We start from the raw sequence: 20,313 nt of genomic DNA, 5'->3' as shown, positions 1-20,313 counted from the left end.
TTTTATGGAAGGGAAAAGGTGGGAAGAAATGAATAGGGAGGAGGGGACGCATAAGGTGGAAACATGAATGATGTTAAGCATTGGGGGTAGGGAAGGGGTTGCTAGGTTACTGAGTGTTGATTATTTGAAGTAGTGTGTTGTGGATGGATGTTAAATGCTAATTGAAATAAATATGTTTTTAATGACTTCTTAAATTGTTGGGTATTGGATAATGAACGAAGTAAATTGGGTATAGAGTTCCAAATGGTGGGTCCTGCTACAGAAAATGCTCTTCTTCTGGTGATATCAAGTCTAGCCTGTCGTGGAGAGGGGATGTCTAATAAGTTTTGAGTTAGTGATCTTAAATGACGGGTGGGTTTGTAAATGCGGAGTAATGAGCACAGCCATGTGGAAGATGAGTTATGTAGTAGGCCGTGAATAATGGTAAGAACTTTGTATTTTATTCTGTATTTTATTGGTAACCAGTGTAAGGATTGAAGAATAGGTGTAATATGTTTTCGAATGGCATTGGCATAGGATTTCCATGCCAGAGCACTAAGCAGAATACAAAACTCCTTGCTGCAACGGAAGTCACCTGTTTGTACAAAAAATGTGTGCACAACTGAGTATAAAACTATGTGCTTTTCTGAATACCCCTTATTGCAATGGTCTCTGCATGTCCACTCCCAGGAGGAGGCTGTGCCCCAGGATCTGGTCCTGTGTCTGAACCTCACATAAAAGCTGAACATCTGGTGAGACTAATTGTCCACTATGCTTCAAGGAAGTGTATAAGAATCAGAACATCCCCTCGCACTCCCCTCTATTTCCCAGCAGTCATGGTTTAGGATTAGCCCTAGATACATTTCTGCTATAGTATCTTAGAAATGTAGTAGCAGAGATGAGTGAAACCTGGAATATCTTCCTGGGCTGAACTGCATTTTAGGTCTACAAAACGCATAGGGGTAGATTTTAAAACTCCTGCGCGTGTAAATCCTCCTGGATTTACGCATGCAGGGCACTTGCGCGCCGGCGCGCCTATGTTGCATAGGCCGCCGGCGCGCGCAAAGCCCCGGGACGCGCGTAAGTCCCGGGGCTTCATAAAAGGGGCGGGGCGGGTCCGGGGGCATGGCAACGGTCCGGGGGCGGGCTGGGAGGGCGGTCCCAAGTCCCCCAGCACTGCGGCCTGTGCCGGGGGATGCCAGGGCGGCAGGCGTAACTTGCCCAACAAAGATAGGGGGGGGGATTTAGGTAGGGCTGGGGGGTGGGGTAGATAGGGGAAGGGAGGGGAAAGTGGGGGGACGTGGAAGGAAAGTTCCCTCCGAGGCCGCTCCAAAATCAGAGCGGCCTTGGAGGGAACCGAGGCAGGCTGCGCGGCTCGACGCACGCAGGCTGCCGATTTTGCGCAGCCTTGCATGCGCCGACCCCGGATTTTATAAGCTACGCGCGTATCTTATAAAATCTGGTGTACTTTTGTTCGCGACGATGGCGTGAACAAAAGCACGCGCGTGAGTATTTTTTTAAGATCTACCTCAGCATGCATCAGCTGATTGGATTTCTCAGAGTGCTTTACAGGACAGCTTTGGTCATTCTTTTTGCTGGCATGGTAACTTATGTTTGCCCCAGTTATATGCCTGTGACATCACATTCACTGTAGAGTTTCTAATAATACCTCGACAGCCTTTCACAGAGAACCCAAAGTAGCCAAAGCGGCAACGATCACATGAGACACCTTCTATTCCCAAATGACAGGTGCACTGTCCAGTGGCTGGATGACACTGGTGATTCTGAGAGCCCACAGAGTGACACTCACAGCTGAAACACAAGAGAAACAAACAGGGGGTTCATAATTAGAGAGCATTATTGATCAGTATTTTTTTCCCCCCCAATATCCAGTAACTATGAACAAGGCAGCCCTGGTACTGCCACAGCTCCCTCTGCTTATCCCACATACTGGAAACATGCAGGGTAGTCAGACGAGTAAGAATGTCATTCAGCTGTTCATTTCACCCCTACTCTCACCCTCCAATTCAGAGAGCTGAGCTAATGCCATGATGTCACTTCCCAGCATTCCAAGAGCAGCTGTCTTGATGTAGAATAACCACATCTTCTTACTATATGGTGCAGTTATACATATATAGCACTGTACAGATGCACACAAGAGGTCAGTTCCTGCCTAGTGGAGCCCCTTACTTCCTCAGTGCCAGATAGATGATGTTAAGATTTTTACATTTTGCAGGATATGTTAGGGGTGGGCATTCGTTTGCAACGTATTGGCAATCCGCAAAGGATAGGGCCGTATTCGTGGGGAAGCGAAACGTATCGTGATTTCCACGAATACAACGAATCTTCACCGAATTATTTGGCTGTCTAAAGGAGCAAATTTAAACAACCCCCCCCTCCTGACCCCCCCCCCCCCCCAAGACTTGCCAAAACTCCCTGGTGGTCCAACGGGAATCCGGGAGCCATCTATTGCACTCATGCCGTCAGCTGCCGGTATTCAAAATGGCGCCGATAGCCTTTGACCTTACTATGTCACAGGGGCTACCGCGGCCCTTGTGACATAGTAAGGGCAAAGGCTATCGGCGCCATTTTGAATACCGGCAGCCGACGGCGTGAGTGCAGTAGATGGCTCCCGGATCCCCGTTGGACCACCAGGGAGTTTTGGCAAGTCTTGGGGGGGGTCAGGAGGGTGGGGGGTTGTAGTTAATTAAATTTTAGCCGGGAAACGAATAAGAATGGAACGCATAAACGGATCGGGGCCCCCCCTTGCCGAATGCAACGTATCTGCCCCCCCACGAATACCGAATGTAACGTATGCGGTCCCTCTGCACATCCCTAGGATATGTTGAGTTTTTGACTCTGTGACTTGTCTGTGTATTTTATTCTACTTGTATAAGCAAAGAAACAAGAAAGGTGAAAGAACCCAAAAGAGGTCAGCAACCATTGGGTTGCCATGGAAACATTAGAGGCCAAGACTCAGGGTCTAACCCTTGACACCAAACTCTTCCTGAAGGCTACTGCTTTTATTTACTTAAATATGTAACTCCTGGCCTAGTGTCCCATTGCAGGACCCCAAACACTATAGCCAGGGCTGGGGCTTCCATTAGGCAAACTAGGCGGTCGCCTAGAGTGCTAACATTTGGGAGGTGGTATCACAGGTCCCAAAGGGGTGCTGTGCTAGAGCCAATACCAAGGAAGGGAGCTCTGTACTAGAGCCACTGCTACAGATCGGAGGGAGCGTTGTGATGGAGCTGCCACCAGTAGGTAAGCTGGGGAAGTGGAGTGCATGATCAAAGGTTTGCCTAGGGTGTCAAACACTCTTGCACTGGCTCTGACCACACTTCAAGTTATGGGCTTCAGTGTTAACTTTCTGATAATAAGGCTCTCTGAAAGTCCAAGAATCCCGGTTGGGAAGAAGATTATTTCCTAGGCCCTGAGCACAGTTCAATAGTTAATTCAGCATTTCAGTCTCTGAAATCATGTAATAATCATGCTGGAAGCAATTGATGGCTTCCAACTTAACTTTGTCAAAAAGAGGGATACAAATTGCCTATCAAATATGTGAACAGCAATTTAAAAAAATGTATAACCATCAATTTAAAAAATATACTGGAAATGGTTATCAGAAGAAGTACGCAAAGGTTACAATCCACTACCTCCCGCCACACAATGGGCCTCAAGCAATCCTCAGAAGACAGCGCTAGGTCTCACTTTTTTATATCTAGAATCTTAAGTGGGTTACAATAAAAAAAACACATAACTACATAAAATGAACAGACAAAAATAAAATACTAGCTTTCTATGGTGGGTGAATAATCCTTATTTTTTTTGCTGAGCCGGGTAAGAGCTGCTGCTGGTCCTTGTGCACACAGGAAATGTTTTGGCACACCCCTTGTGGCCCTTGCTCTTGTATTCCTCTGCCCCCTGCCATATCTGAACAAGTAGTGGAGGACCATGGTCATAGCACTATGTCCTTCATGGTTTCACCATCTCTGACAGCCAACAGATCCCATCACAGCCCAACCATACCTTTTACATCCAGTCCCTGGTTGCAGATCATAGAAACCAGGCCTGCATTGACTGCAGTCTCGTCCAATCACGCGAGGGAGACACATACATTGGCCAGTGATAGGATCACAGGTCAAACGTTCACTGGCTGTTCCAGCACGATTACAGTTACAAGCTGGGGAAAAAATGCAATTAATTAGAAAAACCAACACAAACTGAGTGCTGGGGAGTGTCAGGGACATGGGCCAGTGGTAAATCTACCGACAGAAATGATTCTGGTTCCCTGGAAGAATCCATATTATTTATTTTTAATTTTTTTTATATACCAGTGTTCGATTTTACACATCACATCGGTTTACATTCCAACAAAAAATGCAGGAAATCAAGCGTTTCCTTTGTCAATACATTGAACAATAATAAACATGGAAATTGTTAACAAGGGAGAGAAAAACATGGGAAAGGTTAACACTAAGGGTTGCAAGAAGGGGTGCACAAAGGGATGTTCACTTTCCTGTTTCTACTTAAGGAGCACAGGATTACGAGTCCCAGAATCCACTGGGAAAGGACCACGAGTCCCAGAATCCACTGATTTTGCCCATGTGACCTGCAGTGAAGTGACAGGAAGTGCGGAGAACAGAACATGGGCAGCTGGCAGGGCTGAATGTGCATACTCACACACACACTTCCTCCTGATATCTAGTGTCAGAGCGTCTCCGTAGAAGCCCTCTTGGCACTTCTCGCACTGCTTTCCTGTCGTGTTGTACAAGCATCGCAGGCAATGGCCGGTCAAGGAGTCACAATTGCCAACAGCATTTAGGTCAATGTTCTGATTACAATGGCAGGGTGTGCAGGGGCGCAAAGGGCCAAGTTGCCCCAGGGGGTCCCCAAAAAAGCCATCGTCGCAGATTTGACAGAGTCTTCCTAAGAAAAGTTTATAAAACAGAAAAAGAGAACAAAATGTCAACATTTCTCTTCAAAGAGAGACATCTCAAGAAGGGATCATTGCGAACTGAAAAGCTCTTATAGATCACATCTTTGGATTTGACCCTTTGGACTGTGCTAGACCAGGTCAATAAGAACATAAGATATGCCACGCGGGGTCAGACCACAGCCATCCTGTCTCCAACAGAGGTCAGTTTTAGTCACAAGTACCTGGCAGATCCCAAAAAGTATATCTATTTCTTGGTGCCTGCTTCCAGGGGAAAACAGTGAGCTTGCCCAAGCCTATCTGGCTATTAACTGTTTATGCATTTTTCTTCTAGGAATTTGTCCAAACCTCCTTTAAACCCTGCTATGCTAAGAGACTTGATCAAGACCTCTGGCAACAGATTCCACAGCTTTATTTTACGCTAAATAAAAAAACATCTTTAGTTTTCTTGAAATCTGCTGGTTGTTAGTTTTATTGAGTGTCCTCTTGTTTTAGAATTATTTGAAAGGATAAATAACTGTTCCCTATGTACACATTCCACTCCAATCTTGATTTTATAAACTTCAATCATCTTTTTTCAAGCTGAAGAGCCCTCTCCTGTTTAGCCTTTCTTCATAGGGGAGCTGTTCCAGCCTCTTTATCATTTTTGCTGATAACAAAGCTCTAATTCATAAAACCAGCTCCTGCACATTTCACTGCCTTACCTATTTGCCCCAGGGGGCAGTTGGTGCACACCACCTCTCCACTCTGGGACATCAGGAGACAGGTAGACTGACCAGGGCATGGGCAGGGCTTACAATCATCAGTGTTGCCCATGAATGGATTGCCATAAAAACCATCTCTGCAGCGTTCACAGGAAGGGCCTTCTGTATTATGCAGGCAATGACACACACCTACAGGAACAAAGAAATCCAGCAGAGCCCGGACTGGAGGACAGTAGCACAATTTCCAAAGGCAGAGAGACTGGCATTCATAGAGCAGAGGGCAAGAATGAGAATAAAGCAAAGTGTTTGCTTACTGGTGACATCTTCATTTAAAATATCACGTCACTCCCCTCAGTGACATCACATGTGTAGCATAAGATCTGGTGCTAAGCAGGAGTTTGGAACTGCAGTATGAAGCCAAGTGTGGTGTGAAACGGTAAAAGTCCTGACCTGTGCTGGGGTCACATGTGCCATGCTGGTTGCACAAGCAGGGTACGCAGCTGGTGTAGGGCCCGCCTAGGGGAATCTCCCTCCTGTATCCCAGGGCGCACGACTCACAGAACTGTCCCGTGTAACCATGAGGGCACATGCACGCCTCCACCCATTGAGCTGGGGGGGAGAGCCCAAGAGAGGCAGAGACCAAGCGGACCTCCCTCAGAGAAACTACATCTGTGGGACAGAGAACAGAAGAGACGTGATCAGTGCTATAGACACAGAAACATGTATGCACACAGGCACTCACATACAGGGCCAGTGCAACACACACAGAGAAACCTGCATGTTCACAGGCATGCACGCAAACCAAGACACAGAGGCACACACTACACTGATGTCAGGGCCACTCACCCTGTAAGCGGAGGCCTGCTCTGATCCGGAGACCTGTCACATTGGCGAGCAGCCGATGAAAATCAAAGGAAGAGAGCACGGGTTTAAAGTCATCCACTACCTCATAGAGCCTGTCCAGAAGCAATATTAATCAAAGGCAAAACAAAAAGTGGAGATAGACATGAGAACAGGGAAATGCAGTTCCTCAGCCCTCTCTCTCTAAGCTAAAGGAAAGGGATCTCCACTCTTCACTAGTAAGTACTATGTATTCCCAACACCTTGTCAGGGTAGTAGCAAATGGGACTGGGCTGGCTCCACCCACTGGGTGCATTGGCTTCTTGTGCTGACTCTGAGGTGCCTAAATGAAATTTGCATATCTGTCAAGGAAATGGATCCCCTGTGTGGCTGGGATTGTCAATTGGCTGTGAATGCACCAGGAGTACTTTTAATTAAATTGGACAGGCTAAAATCCTAAAAAGAATTAGATATAGTAAGAGATCGAGGATCATGGCAGGATCAGTGGCAATGTATGATTCTTGCCGTATTCCACAGGACTGCATCCCAACTACTTTTAAAAATGTTTGCTTCCCTTCCAGCCCTTCCTGGGACAATCACACCCGCCAACAAACCATTCACCTACTGATATTTAAATTTCCCAAAGCAATGCCTTATGAGTTTCAGCCTGAATGCTGGCCAGCCATTTAGGATCCAGGCTTGAGGTAAGTAAATGTGCCTTGCTATATTCTCTACGTTAGACAGATTAAAAAAAAATAGATGATTAAATTATGAATGGATGTGAAAGATGCGCAAATGGACAGTAGTCAGGCTTGAAGTCCTGACGATTGGTGCTACTGCTCACAAGTTTCAAGCTTGTGCTAATTCAACCCCTTTTTGTGTGTCTGTTACTGTGTCCAACGTATGCGCACACACTTTGACATGAAATGAACTGAGGCAGACGTCTGGCCTCCAACCTCTGACTGGTCCATAGGGCTGGGGTACCCGGGGCACCTTCCCCCTCACCTGAAGAGCAGCACACAGTCCTGCTGGCTGGAGCTGATGCAGTGCAGGGGACCTGTGCGGACCGCGGACAGCTTCAGGCCAGCTCCTTCCAGCACCAGCTGGATGGCGGGTGGGAGGGTCTCATTCCTCAGAGATTGCAGCCTCAAGGAAAGAAGCTGCCCGTAACTGAAATGCTGCTCTCCCAAGAACTTGCCTGCAACGAAAAGACAAATTTCAGGCACCGATAGGGAAGGAAACCCAGGGACGGAACCTGGGATTCACAGGACAACGTCCAAAATCCTGCCTCGGCGCAGAGTGCACCTTAAGGCTTGAGTGACGCTAGGTTTTGTGATTGATTAGTGACATTACACAAATTACCCCACCAAAGGTCCCTAAATTGTTTCTGCCGAGTATACCAATGCAGGGTGAGTCAAAACATTTGTGCAAAGGTGTTCACTAGTGGCTGGGTGGGAAAAGCCATTCACTCTACCTTTATCCGCCATTTGTAAGCGGCTTGGGAATGTTTATTATTGAGCAAATGAATTGCGAATAGACATGACTCTCTTTTGAAGATCAATAATAATTATATGGAGACCCTACCAGATTTGGTCAGAAGGATTTAATGATTGATGTATTATTTCTAGGTATGAGTTCTGGTACTGCTGTATCTGTTTTAATTTGATTTGTTTATTGTTGCAGGAAGGTGGGTGGGCAATTTGGTTTCTTCCCTGCAAAATGTTCATAGCTCAATACTAATTTATTTATTTTAAAATGTTTATATACCGCTTTGACAACATACATCGGTGAAATCAGTTCACAGGTTAAGAAACATCCATAATTAATATGACATAAAAACATAAAAAACATGAAACTTATAAGCAGCAAAACAACAACAACATAAAAAAATATATAGTCATAGTGCCATGAAATCCGGGAACAGTCGATACAGATATGGGTTAGTGCTATTTAAGCGCTGAGGATATGCGTAAAGGACAATATTGTTTAGGAGCAAGTGCTTGAAAAGCTACTGAAAATAAAAATGTTTTGAGTTGTTTTTTTTTAATTCCTTATGTGAAGATATCTGCCTTAGGTCCTCAGGAATGGAGTTCCAAACTGAAGGGCCAGCGACTGACAAGGCACGCTTTCTGGTACTATCAAGCCTGGCTAGGAAACAGTCGGAACTTGTAATACGTTTTTGGGTAGAGATCGTAGGTTCCTGCTAGGTTGATAGATGCGGAGTTGAGTGCATAACCATGTAGAAGAATCACTATATATCAAGCTGTGAATAATGGAGAGAATTTTGTATTGAATTCTTTCTTTATTTCTTTATTTAGAGCTTTTATATACCGGCATTCATGATACAATCATATCATGCCGGTTTACAGGTAACGGGGAATTGAATTGGGAGCCAATATAAAGAGTATAAGATTGGGGTAATATGTTCTTTTCGAGAGGTACTGGTCAGAATGCGGGCTGCAGAGTTCTGAATTAACTGTAAGGGACAAAAGGTGTTATCATGTAGACCAAGTAGGAGCCCTTTATAGTAGTCTAGTCTGGTAAAAACCAGTGACTGTAATGCTGTGTGAAAATCGTCAGGAAAAAGTGAAGGATGAAGACATTTTCGCATATGACGTTTGAAGAAGGAATTTTTGACTGTTGTGGAGATGTGATGAGACATCGATAGGCTGGAATCTAGTATTACCCCGAGCCCGCTGGGGTAATACGAGAGAGAGAGCGGGCGCTCTCTCTCTCGTATTACCCCAGCGGTAATACCCCGCTGGGGTAATACTAGAGAGAGAGCGGGTGCACCGGCGAGGGGCAGGTGCGCCCGCTCTCCCGGCGCGCGCACCGGCCCCTCGCCGGTGCGCGTGATTCACTATGCAAATTAGGCGGCGCGGTAGAAACGGGGAAAAGGAGGCGCTAGGGACACTATCGCGTCCCTAGCGCCTCCTTTTTGACAGGAGCGGCAGCTGTCAGCGGGTTTGACAGCCGACGCTCAATTTTGCTAGCATCGGTTCTCGAGCCCACTGACAGCTACGGGCTCGGAAACCAGACGCCGGCAAAATTGAGCGTCCGGTTTTCGGCCCGACAGCCGCGGGCCGAATTCAAATTTTTTTTTTTACTTTGTTTACTCTTCGGGACCTCCGACTTAATATTGCCATGATATTAAGTCGGAGGGTGCACAGAAAAGCAGTTTTTACTGCTTTTCTGTGCACTTTCCCGGCACCAGAAGAAATTAGCGCCAACCTTTGGGTCGGCGCTAATTTCTGAAAGTAAAATGTGCGGCTTGGCTACACATTTTACTTTCTGTATCCTGCGCACATACCTAATAGGGCCATCAACATGCATTTGCATGTTGAGGGCGCTATTAGGTGCCGTGGGTTGGACGCACGTTTTCCTCCCCTTACTGAATAAGGAGTAAGGGAAAACGCGCGTCCAATAGCAGGCTAACAGGAGCGCACTGTACTGTATCGGCCTGATAGTTTGGTTCTTTTTTTTTTTTTTATTATGTTCTCAATAAAACTTAAATTTAAAAAAAAAAAGGTTTACCTGGTGCTATGAAATCTATGGGTGCCTTGTTCTGGCTGTTGGGTTCCAAGAAGATCTCACTGCCTGTCCAGTAGATTGGGACATCCTGGCCATCTGCATCTTCCCCCCTCCAGCCGTCAGCACCTTATGGCAAAGCAGAAAGCACAGGTGAGACATGGGTGGATGGCACAGGGGTGAGATGGGAGATGTAGTCCTGCCAGAGGAGAGATCCGAGTCAATTCATCCCAGGGCCAGTCTTGGCCGGGGACCATGTACTAGGGCTCTAAATCCGGGCATTGGGTGGGCAATTTTCCAAAGGATGTACATGGGGAAAATACATGTTTATCCAGGTATAAAAGGCATTTGAAAATGGTTACCCCCTTTGTGTGGGTAGAAGTGCATGCGCTGTGAAACAGTGTGCTAACTTTGAGAAAGGTGAGCAAGAGAGGTCAAGAAAGGGAAAATGCATTAAGGGATTTCATGTTTTCCATCCCTCTGTTGCCTTTGCAACTGATGCAGTGTAACATGGAACTTCCCCGGGCAGTTTGAGAATTGCTCCCTAGGTGCCATCATCGCATGATGACCGGGACTCCCATCCCCTAGAGGCTGTGAGTGCTGCCTCCACAGCACTCTCAGCTTCAGCCAGCCCAGAGAGCAGAAGACGTGACCAAGCCACGTCAGCCTTCCCAGGGACTCGTAGTTTTAAGACTGGTCTAAACAAATGCCCTTAGAGTCTATCCCAGCTGCTCACAGACGACAGCTTCAAGCTCCATGGCCATGGCTGAGCCCAGATCCCATTCTGCAAGGAGCAGGCCCCCTCATCTCTGACCTCTAGCTCTCTATGAGATCCAGGAAGGAATTACGGTACCTCGGCTGAAATCAGAGAGGATGTGACGCATGGCGTAATGCACTGCTCCGGCACACGCCGCTGAGTGACCATAACAGAAACAGCTGGTGCAGCCATGTGGGTTATCAGGCTGAAGGTTAAAGGTTCCAGGCAAACATCTGGGAAGAGCCAAGAAAATTCAGGATTAGGGAATGAAGCCATAAGTTGAAAAGGGCTGGCTGTGAGGAACAGAGCTTGGAGAAAGGGATAAGAGAGATAAAGAAAGAGTCTGGACAAAGGGCAACTGCTTTGGGGAAGAGTTAGATGAGATCACATGTGTATCCAATGCTAGCAGCGGTGAGAGATTGCGTTTTATTTGGTAAGAATGATGTTGCAATGTCTAGTTTTACTTTGTATTGTGGGATTGATCTTATAATTTTTAATTATGCTATGGGTGGATAGTGGAAGGTGGTGGGTGATGAATTTATTTTATCTTGTAGCACACTTTGATGTCTTTGATGAGAAGCATGAAATCAAAGCTTATTAAAATAAAATTTGTCCTCTGTAGCACTTGCCTGACAACTGGAAATAGAAGGCAAGCAGAAGGTTTTCTCACCTGTCACACAGGTATCCTTCCACATTCTGTTTGCAGGAGCATCGGCCACTCTGAGGGTGACAAGTTCCCACACTGCCTGCAGAGTGACAAGCACAGGCTCTGCAGGCACGAAAGAGAGCAATGTGAGAGCTAAAGCACAATGGAGGAGCCCTTAAAGGTCCCCCAGCACACAAACACACATTCTCTTTCTCTCTCATACAAACATATACACACATTCTCTCTCTCATACAAACACATACACACATTCTCTCTCTCTCTCGTACAAACATATATGGGATCACCAGAAAAATATCCATAGCCACCAATGCTGAGGGCAATTGGGTAGTTAATTCCTCTGGTCCACGAGTAGTCCCCTCACCTACAGCCTCCCTCACTAAACGAGTGGTATCCAGGACGGCAGCGTTCACACTTCCACCCCGTCACGCTGGCCTTACATTCACAGATCCCTGAGGAATCACACTGCAGTCCTAAGGATCCTAAGAAGAGGAGGAGGACAGATTAGTGAGGGCCAACAAGCTCTGGTGCAGAGACACACCCAGTGTACATGAGGGATGGTATAGGAAGCCCAGCAGTAGGGGGGAGGGAGTAGGCATGCCAGTGGTAGGGAAAGGATGCAGGAAATCCAGCTGAAGGGAGCAGGCGCAGGGGAGTTTCCCTTGAAAGCTCACGTACCAGCAGGGTTGCAGTGGCAGGGCTGGCAGGACCCATGCTGCCTCTCCCGATAAAAATTCTCCCGGCAACGTTCACAGTGAGGCCCATCAGTATTATCCCGACAGTGCAGGCAGTGGCCACCACGGCCACTGCGTTGATAGAGCTCAGGGTCAAAGAAGCAATCATCTGATTTACCGTGGCACTCACATGCTGTCCAGAGAGAGGGGAGAAAGCTCAGATGGATGAACATTGTTATAGCAACAGCATTCAGTCCCTGCAGTCCGCACATTAAATTCTGACAGCTGTTTCTGGTTCATCTGGTGAAGCTTCAGCACTATTAAAAGAGAGATACCATCTGCATAGGTTACAGCAAACTCTAGTGTACTTTGCAGTTTCTTCCGTCCTGCCCTATAGTATCCCCTGCTATTCCAGCACTGAGACCCAGACACATGTATCTGCCAATGCACCTCAGTCCTGCCCTGCAGCACCCCCTGCTACTCTGGTGGTGTGAGGAATGGACGCTCAGGGCGGACAGAGGTCATGGTTACGGCTGCAGCTGAGTGCATGAGGCTGGAAGAAAAGTTTGCTGGAAAATTGTGAAAATACTTTGAAAAAGTCCAGGAATTGTGCCTGAAACTGGAGAAAATATGAAAGGAGAATGCCAAAGACCAGAAATCGTTCCTAGAACTAGAACAAACACCTTGAAAGAGACAAAAGCAGCAAGCCAACAACAAGAAGCTGTGCTGGTAACCAGAGCAAATGTCCAGAAGGAAATGGAAGGACAAAACCCGGGACAGCAAACTCCAAATAAAGCTTTATTTTATGACCTGTTTAAGGAACAGAATAAGCCTAGAAAACAGCAAAATAGAGCAAGTTATGTGGTGAGATTCTACTATATGGGGCTCACTGCTGGCCCTCCAGACAGAGAACATATTAGAAAAGTTTTATTAAAGAAAAGCTTAAAGTTTTCTCCCCAGCATGCGAAGGTGTTAATTCATATCTCAGGACGATGTCAGTATGATGTGCATTCAGAGCTGGGAATCATTTACCGGCCTTTTGGAACCGGTATGAAAAGATGAAGGACACCCCAGAGTGGAAGGATTTCACTGCAACGATCCTTTCACAGAACACAGTGAGAACGGTGAATGTGCGTTGTAAAACTGAGGACACTGAGGCCTGTGAGGTGCGCACCTGGCTGCAGAGGTACTGCACGGTGCTGGAAGAGCCATGGCCTGTGCTGGACTCAGAGGGGTTCTGGACTGCAGGCTGGAAAGCAGTGATGCGTCTCCGACTAGCTGATGGCCACATACAGCACCTGCCTAATAGCTTCATGAATGGAAGGGAGAGAGGCGCCTGTTTCTACCCTGGGCAGATAAAAACAATGTTTTAAATGTGGCTCTACAGAGCATTTCAGCTCAACCTGAAAATATGTAAAGTATGGGAGGTGTGAACAGACTGGCCACAGCAGTGCCGAGTGCATCGAGTGCCACGTGTATGTGCACTGTCCTCAGGCATATCACAACTGCCCCCTCACACTGAATGACCCCCAAGAGGAAGTCCCTGATGAGAGGCAAGAAACTCAGCTGGGACCCCAACCAGAGCAGGAACCCACTGCAAGCTAGCTGCTCTGCCAATTGGAGCGTCAGCCTGCGCAAGAAGCTGCTGTGAGCCAGTCAGCACTTCAGCCAGATATGGCAGCAAAGGCTGAGTGCCTGATACATGTGAACAGGAGTCGCGTATCCTGGGACTAGATGGAGACGACTCAGAGGGGGAAATGGCAGCAGAAACCTCCCAGTGCACTTATGCAGGTGAAAAAGGAGACTCCCAGGATACAAGAGAGGTTGAAACCCCTGGTATCTTCTGGGGTGATACTCTATTTCCTTATGATAGCCTTACGGGATTGGAACCCCTTCCTTTTATAAAAGCAAGAAAAGGGAAGAGGAAGGCCAGCAAACCCTTAAAGGAAAAATCTCAGGCATCAGAAAAGAAGGAGGAAAGAGAGAGCAATAAACGCCTCTGACATGTGAAAGTTCCATCTCCACCTCTAATCGCTTCGAATCTCTACAGATTGAGGAGCAGGAGATAGCACAATCTCCTGAGGACAACAACGAAGAGCACACGCAGGGCTCCCAACCCTCAATAATAGTCACCACTGAACCTGGGGGCGTGAATATGGACATTCCTGCTGTGGCTAAGAGGCACCCACCTTACCAGAGTGTGAAGTTATAGGTAACAAGAGTAATATGAAGAAGAAACAAAATTCCTCTTTGAAATATGGCAACTTCACAACCAGGAAGTTATCCCTCCCCCCCCCTACTACTGCCACATGGAATGTCAGCAGTATAAAGACAAGAAAGTCATGCAAGGCGGTGTATGACTGTCTGAGACAAGAGAGGTGGGACATGTGCTTCCTGCAAGAGACCAGACAGAGCAGCCTGAAAAAGATCTCCATCCCTAAGTGCGAGTGGGTGGACGGCCTCTCAGCATGGTCAGTTGGGCCGGAGCCATACAGCGGGGTGGCGATTCTGTTCATCTCCACAAACCTGGCTGTGGTGCAAGGGCTGGAGCTGTGACCAGGGAGATGCCTCCTGATGGATGTGGACGTGGAGGGAGGGAGCATGCGCTTGATAAATATCTACAGCCCCCAACCCAAAGGAGAAAGGAAAGAACTGCTCCAGCCAGTGAAGACATTCCTCGTAATCTCCAGGCTCCTGCTCTTTGGCGGGAACTTCAGCTGTGTGGAGAATAGTCTGGATTGGGGCTCACAGCCTAAAGCTCCTGGATATGATGAAACAAATCAATCTAATAGATGTGTATTGCCAGCACTTTCCTAGACACCCATTGAACAACGAATCCCTGCAAAATCCAGAAACAAACCAAAATGTGGAAAATCTTTATGAAAACCAGAAGTCATAAGCATCCCTCTACAACTCCACCCAGGAGTGGTGGGATGACACTAAGAACCACCTGCGGTCTCTTCTGAAAAAAGAAGCTGCTTGGAGAGTAAAGAAGGGAAAGAGAATATCTTCCTTCCTTCTTAAGGCTGCGGCTCAGCAGGATGCACTCAGACATGGGAACATGCTTCTGTATAACCAGACTAAGGCAGAGAGGAGAAAACTGCATGCAATCACAGAAAGAGCCGGGACAGTCATCTACAGGAGAGGACAGGGGCGGATTGGCCTATCTGGGGATCGGGCATCCCCCGGTGGGCCGGTCGCGCTAGTCACGTGGACTGCCAAGCACAGCCGTGACAGAGCCGTGCTTGGCAGACCACGTGGTATCTCCTGGGCCGGCCTGGGCGGCGAATCCCCAGGCCAGTCTTCATCAGGAATCCGCCGCTGGGAGAGGAAATAAAAGTCCTGGTTCCTGTCCAGAGCCATATGAGTCCTTAAAGGAAAGGGTTATAAGCAAGCTCATCACCCAGCTACAGGACTCAGAGGGCAAAATGTAGGTCTCTCCAGAAGCTATGGTAGGATGCGTGACTAAATGCTGCCAAAGACTGTTCAAAGGACACAACATAGCAACCCGGGAGACAGAGGAAGCATCCCTGTACCCCGTCTGTCAGCACTGGAGTTCCAGCCCCTCATGGCCCCAATCACAGAGCAAGAGGTCAGTGATGCCATCTCCAGCATGAACTGCAAGAGGTCTCCAGGGAACGATGGGCTTAACTGCTGAATTCTACAAGACCTTCAACGTTTATTGGCTAAGGACCTGGTCAACATGTATATCCTCTTCCTGAAGGAAGGGCCTCTGCCAGACTCTCTGCAGAAATCACTTCTGATCCTACTATATAAAAGAGGAAACAGAGAACACTTGAGTAACTGGAGACCCATATCGTTTCCAAAGAGCAACTACAAAATTTTAGTCAAGGTCCTTTTGAACCATTTGTCTAGAGTGGCTCCATTTCTCATCTCCCCAGAACAGGCCTGCGCCATAAAAGGCAGGCATAAGAACATAAGAACATGCCATACTGGGTCAGACCAAGGATCCATCAAGCCCAGCATCCTGTTTCCAACAGCGGCCAATCCAGGCCATAAGAACCTAGCAAGTACCCAAAAACTAAGTCTATTCCATGTTACCGTTGCTACTAAAAGCAGTGGCTATTTTCTAAGTCAGCTTAATTAATAGCAGGTAATGGACTTCTCCAAGAACTTATCCAATCCTTTTTTAAACACAGCTATACTAACTGCACTAACCACATCCTCTGGCAACAAATTCCAGAGTTTAATTGTGCGTTGAGTAAAAAAGAACTTTCTCCAATTAGTTTTAAATGTGCCACATGCTAACTTCATGGAGTGCCCCCCTAGTCTTTCTATTATCCGAAAGAGTAAATAACAGATTCACATCTACCCGTTCTAGACCTCTTATGATTTTAAACACCTCTATCATATCCCCCCCTCAGCCATCTCTTCTCCAAGCTGAAAAGTCCTAACCTCTTTAGTCTTTCCTCATAGGGGAGCTGTTCCATTCCCCTTATCATTTTGGTAGCCCTTCTCTGTACCTTCTCCATCGCAATTATATATTTTTTGAGATGCGGCGACCAGAATTGTACACAGTATTCAAGGTGCGGTCTCGCCATGGAGCAATACAGAGGCATTATGACATTTTCCGTTTTATTCACCATTCCCTTTCTAATAATTCCCAACATTCTGTTTGCTTTTTTGATTGCCGCAGCACACTGAACCTACGATTTCAATGTGTTATCCACTATGACGCCTAGATCTCTTACATAGAAACATAGAAATGACGGCAGAAGAAGACCAAACGGCCCATCCAGTCTGCCCAGCAAGCTACGCACTTTATCCTTTTTTTTTTTCCTTTTTCTCTCTCCCACCTGTTACTATTGGCTTCCAGTACCCTCCAGCCCTAATTCCCCTCCACCCCACCACCAATGTAGAGAGCAGCGCCGGCTCTGCAGCCAAGTGAACATCCAGCTCAATTAGGGGTAGCAACCGCTGCAACAAGCAGGCCACACCCCTGCCCTATACTCTTACCCACCCCTGTTTTTTGTTTTTTTTTTGGAGATGGCAGCCCTCCATCCTTCCGCTCCATGAAGATGGAACACCAACCACTGGCATCCCGCTCCATGAATGCCTCTGTGGCTACTGCTGCTCCGTGCAGTGTTTTGCTGCCTCCTCTTTATTCACGCCCTCTAGACTTGATGGATCCACAGTGTTTATTCCACGCCCCTTTGAAGTCCTTCACAGTTTTAGACTTCACCACTTCCTCTGGAAGGGCATTCCAGGCATCCATCACCCTTTCCGTGAAGAAATACTTCCTGACATTGGTTCTTAGTCTTCCTCCCTGGAGCCTCAGCTCGTGACCTCTGGTTCTGCTGATTTTTTTCTGATGGAAAAGGTTTGTCGTTGTCTTTGGATCATTAAAGTTTTTCAAGTATCTGAAAGTCTGAATAGTATCACCCCTGCTCCTCCTTTCCTCCAGGGAGTACATATTTAGATTCTTCAATCTCTCCTTGTATGTCATCCGATGAAGACCCTCCACCTTCCTGGTCGCCCTTCTCTGTACCGCTTCCATCTTGTCTTTGTCTCTTTGTAGATACGGTCTCCAGAACTGAACACAGTACTCCAGGTGAGGCCTCACCAAGGACCTGTACAAGGGGATAATCACTTCCCTTTTCTTACTCGATATTCCTCTCTATGCAGCCCAGCATTCTTATGGCTTTTGCTATCGCCTTGTCGCATTGTTTCGCAGACATTGTTTCTTTCTTGGGTTGTAGCATCTAATATGGAACCTAACATTGTGTAACTATAGCATGGGTTATTTTTCCCTATATGCATCATCTTGCACTTATCCACATTAAATTTCATCTGCCAATTTGATGCCCAATTTTCCAGTCTCACAAGGTCTTCCTGCAATTTATCACAATCTGCTTGTGATTTAACTACTCTGAACAATTTTGTATCATCTGCAAATTTGATTATCTCACTCATCGTATTTCTTTCCAGATCATTTATAAATATATTGAAAAGTAAGGGTCCCAAAACAGATCCCTGAGGCCCTCTACTGCCCACTCCCTTCCACTGAGAAAATTGTCCATTTAATCCTACTCTCTGTTTCCTGTCTTTTAGCCAGTTTGCAATCCACGAAAGGACATCGCCACCTATCCCATGACTTTTTACTTTTCCTAGAAGCCTCTCATGAGGAACTTTGTCAAACGCCTTCTGAAAATCCAAATACACTGCATCTACCGGTTCACCTTTGTCCACCCATTTATTAACTCCTTCAAAAAAGTGAAGCAGATTTGTGAGGCAAGACTTGCCTTGGGTAAAGCCATGCTGACTTTGTTTCACTATTTTTCCTGGCACTGAAGTCAGGCTAACCGGTCTGTAGTTTCCCGGATCGCCCCCTGAAGCCCTTTTTAAATATTGGGGTTACATTAGCTATCCTCCAGTCTTCAGGTACAATGGATGATTTTAATGATAGGTTACACATTTTTACTAATAGGCAGATTGCTAATAATCCGGTTTGTGTGCGGGAACTGGTAGCACTGGGAGAGAGAATAGGAATTACTTTTTCCTGTTGAACCTTGATCAGGAAAAGGCCTTTGACTGAGTTGACCAAGGTTACCTTTTTGAGACTTTGAAACATTATAGTATCCCCGCAACATTTATAAAATGGTTGTCATGCCGGTATCACTCTGCTCATGGTGTCCCTATCGTCAATGGGTGGATGGGAGAGGGCTTTAAGATCCAGTCAGGAGTTAGGCAAGGTTGCCCACTCAGAGCCTTACTGTATGTCTTTTTCATAGATCCTTTGCTAAGGGCAGTACAGATTAATAAGGCTACCCAGGGGATTCCTGTTCACCTGGAGAGAAGACATCTGCAGATGACAGCATACGTAGATGAAATCACTTGCTTTATCTCAAATGCCAGATCTGAGAAAGTCCTGTAAAGGACAGAAGAAAAGTCTGAAAAGGTGTCAAACTCTAAAGTGAATATAGTAAAGTCCTATGTCATGTAGGTAGGTCCTGAGGAAACCAAATTCTCACTCAGAGAGAGGATCCAAGCATTGCCTGAAATCTTGGTGCCTGGGGTCTCCGGTGAGACAGATCCAGCCCATAGAAACCGGGAGAAGAACATTGAAAGAGGGGCGCAGTGGGTGGCCAGATGGAAGAATATTAAACACCCACTTAGTGTTAAAGTTTGAATTAAGACATTTCTTTTACCTTTGCTTGTGTATCTAAGTTTTGTATTTCTGCTACCCCAGACCTTGGTGGTCAGACTCTATGGCTGCTATGAGATGCTCTGGGGGTCTAAAATCCAAAGGGTGTGGAGGAATATTGTTTACTTGCCTGAAAAACAGGGGGAGGGTTTAAGCATAATAAATCCTGAGCTCTTTTGTGCCATGATCTATGTTTATTTTAATTTGCATCAGTGTCCGAGTTTTGGGTTATGTCAATGGCAACACATCCTGTCTAGATGGGTTATGCCCTTAATCCCAGCCTGGTCAGAAGGATACAGGATAGCATCAGCCAGGTTACGAGGCCATTGCCCTCCCCGCGTGCAAACACTCATATGCTACATAACATCCTAGCACATCATGCTTGATGAAGTGGTATTACTCTCCAGGAAAGAGTTGTATGAGCTTGGGTTACAGAGCTCATTTTACGATGACCTTGCCTTGCCTCAATGTCCTCACGAGTATTATGCTGAGGTACTTCAAAAGCTGGGAAACCGAGGGTTCCCACAGTCAGTGTGGGACTTCTTATGACTGTCAGTTCAAGGGCGTCTCAGTGCCCAAGACAACACAAGATTGGGAGTGAATGTGGACAATAACTGTCCTCGCCCAGCCTGTACCGCACAGAAAGAAACTGTAGAGCATCTGTTTGTTAGCTGCCCATTTAGTAATACAGTGTGGGCAGAGGCCCCAAAACAATTACAGATGCTCTTTTTCTCAAGCTACGTGGACAGACTGTATGGGACAGGGTTACGGCCCGGACAACCTCGAGGCGCTTGCACTCTTTGGCTAATCACTGCCATCATAAAGCAAGAGATCTGGCTAGCAAGATGTGCCATAGCTCTGAGAAAAATTCACACCTTAATCATGGAGGTGGTGGCCTCAACTAATATAATCTGGGAAAACAGGGTTAATGAAAAAGAATATTATGCCCCACATGTTTGGAGAGCTTTCTGGGCAAACCTGGCTGTAACATCCCATTGTTAAATGCATTCATTATGTGATGTAAATGTCCATTTGAGCTGTTAAAATTTCACTGTAAATACTATAT

The 20,313-nt window shown here is 46.6% G+C and overlaps 1 protein-coding gene across 4 annotated transcripts in view; it reads right to left on the bottom strand.

Moving 5' to 3' along the window:
- LAMC3 (laminin subunit gamma 3) overlaps positions 1–20,313 on the bottom strand; it is a 62,972-nt gene that overhangs the window by 14,401 nt on the left and 28,258 nt on the right. For all 4 annotated transcript variants that reach the window (XR_003858200.1, XM_029612552.1, XM_029612553.1 and 1 more), the window contains 12 exons: positions 12,087–12,275; positions 11,773–11,890; positions 11,415–11,513; positions 10,841–10,977; positions 9,994–10,116; positions 7,465–7,657; positions 6,466–6,575; positions 6,070–6,288; positions 5,620–5,808; positions 4,663–4,908; positions 4,009–4,162; positions 1,649–1,791 (listed from right to left, as the gene is read on the bottom strand). Coding sequence is in view for 3 of the 4 variants with exons in the window: in XM_029612552.1 (XP_029468412.1) it covers positions 1,649–1,791; positions 4,009–4,162; positions 4,663–4,908; positions 5,620–5,808; positions 6,070–6,288; positions 6,466–6,575; positions 7,465–7,657; positions 9,994–10,116; positions 10,841–10,977; positions 11,415–11,513; positions 11,773–11,890; positions 12,087–12,275 (1,920 nt within the window). In the remaining variant the exon portion in view is untranslated. The remainder of the gene's footprint in view (positions 1–1,648; positions 1,792–4,008; positions 4,163–4,662; positions 4,909–5,619; positions 5,809–6,069; positions 6,289–6,465; positions 6,576–7,464; positions 7,658–9,993; positions 10,117–10,840; positions 10,978–11,414; positions 11,514–11,772; positions 11,891–12,086; positions 12,276–20,313) is intronic.

The sequence above is a fragment of the Rhinatrema bivittatum genome, chromosome 8 (assembly GCF_901001135.1).
Source record: "Rhinatrema bivittatum chromosome 8, aRhiBiv1.1, whole genome shotgun sequence".
Taxonomy (NCBI): Eukaryota; Metazoa; Chordata; class Amphibia; order Gymnophiona; family Rhinatrematidae; genus Rhinatrema; species Rhinatrema bivittatum.
Note: the sequence above shows the minus strand (reverse complement) of the source record. Positions and strands in the feature narration are given on the sequence as shown.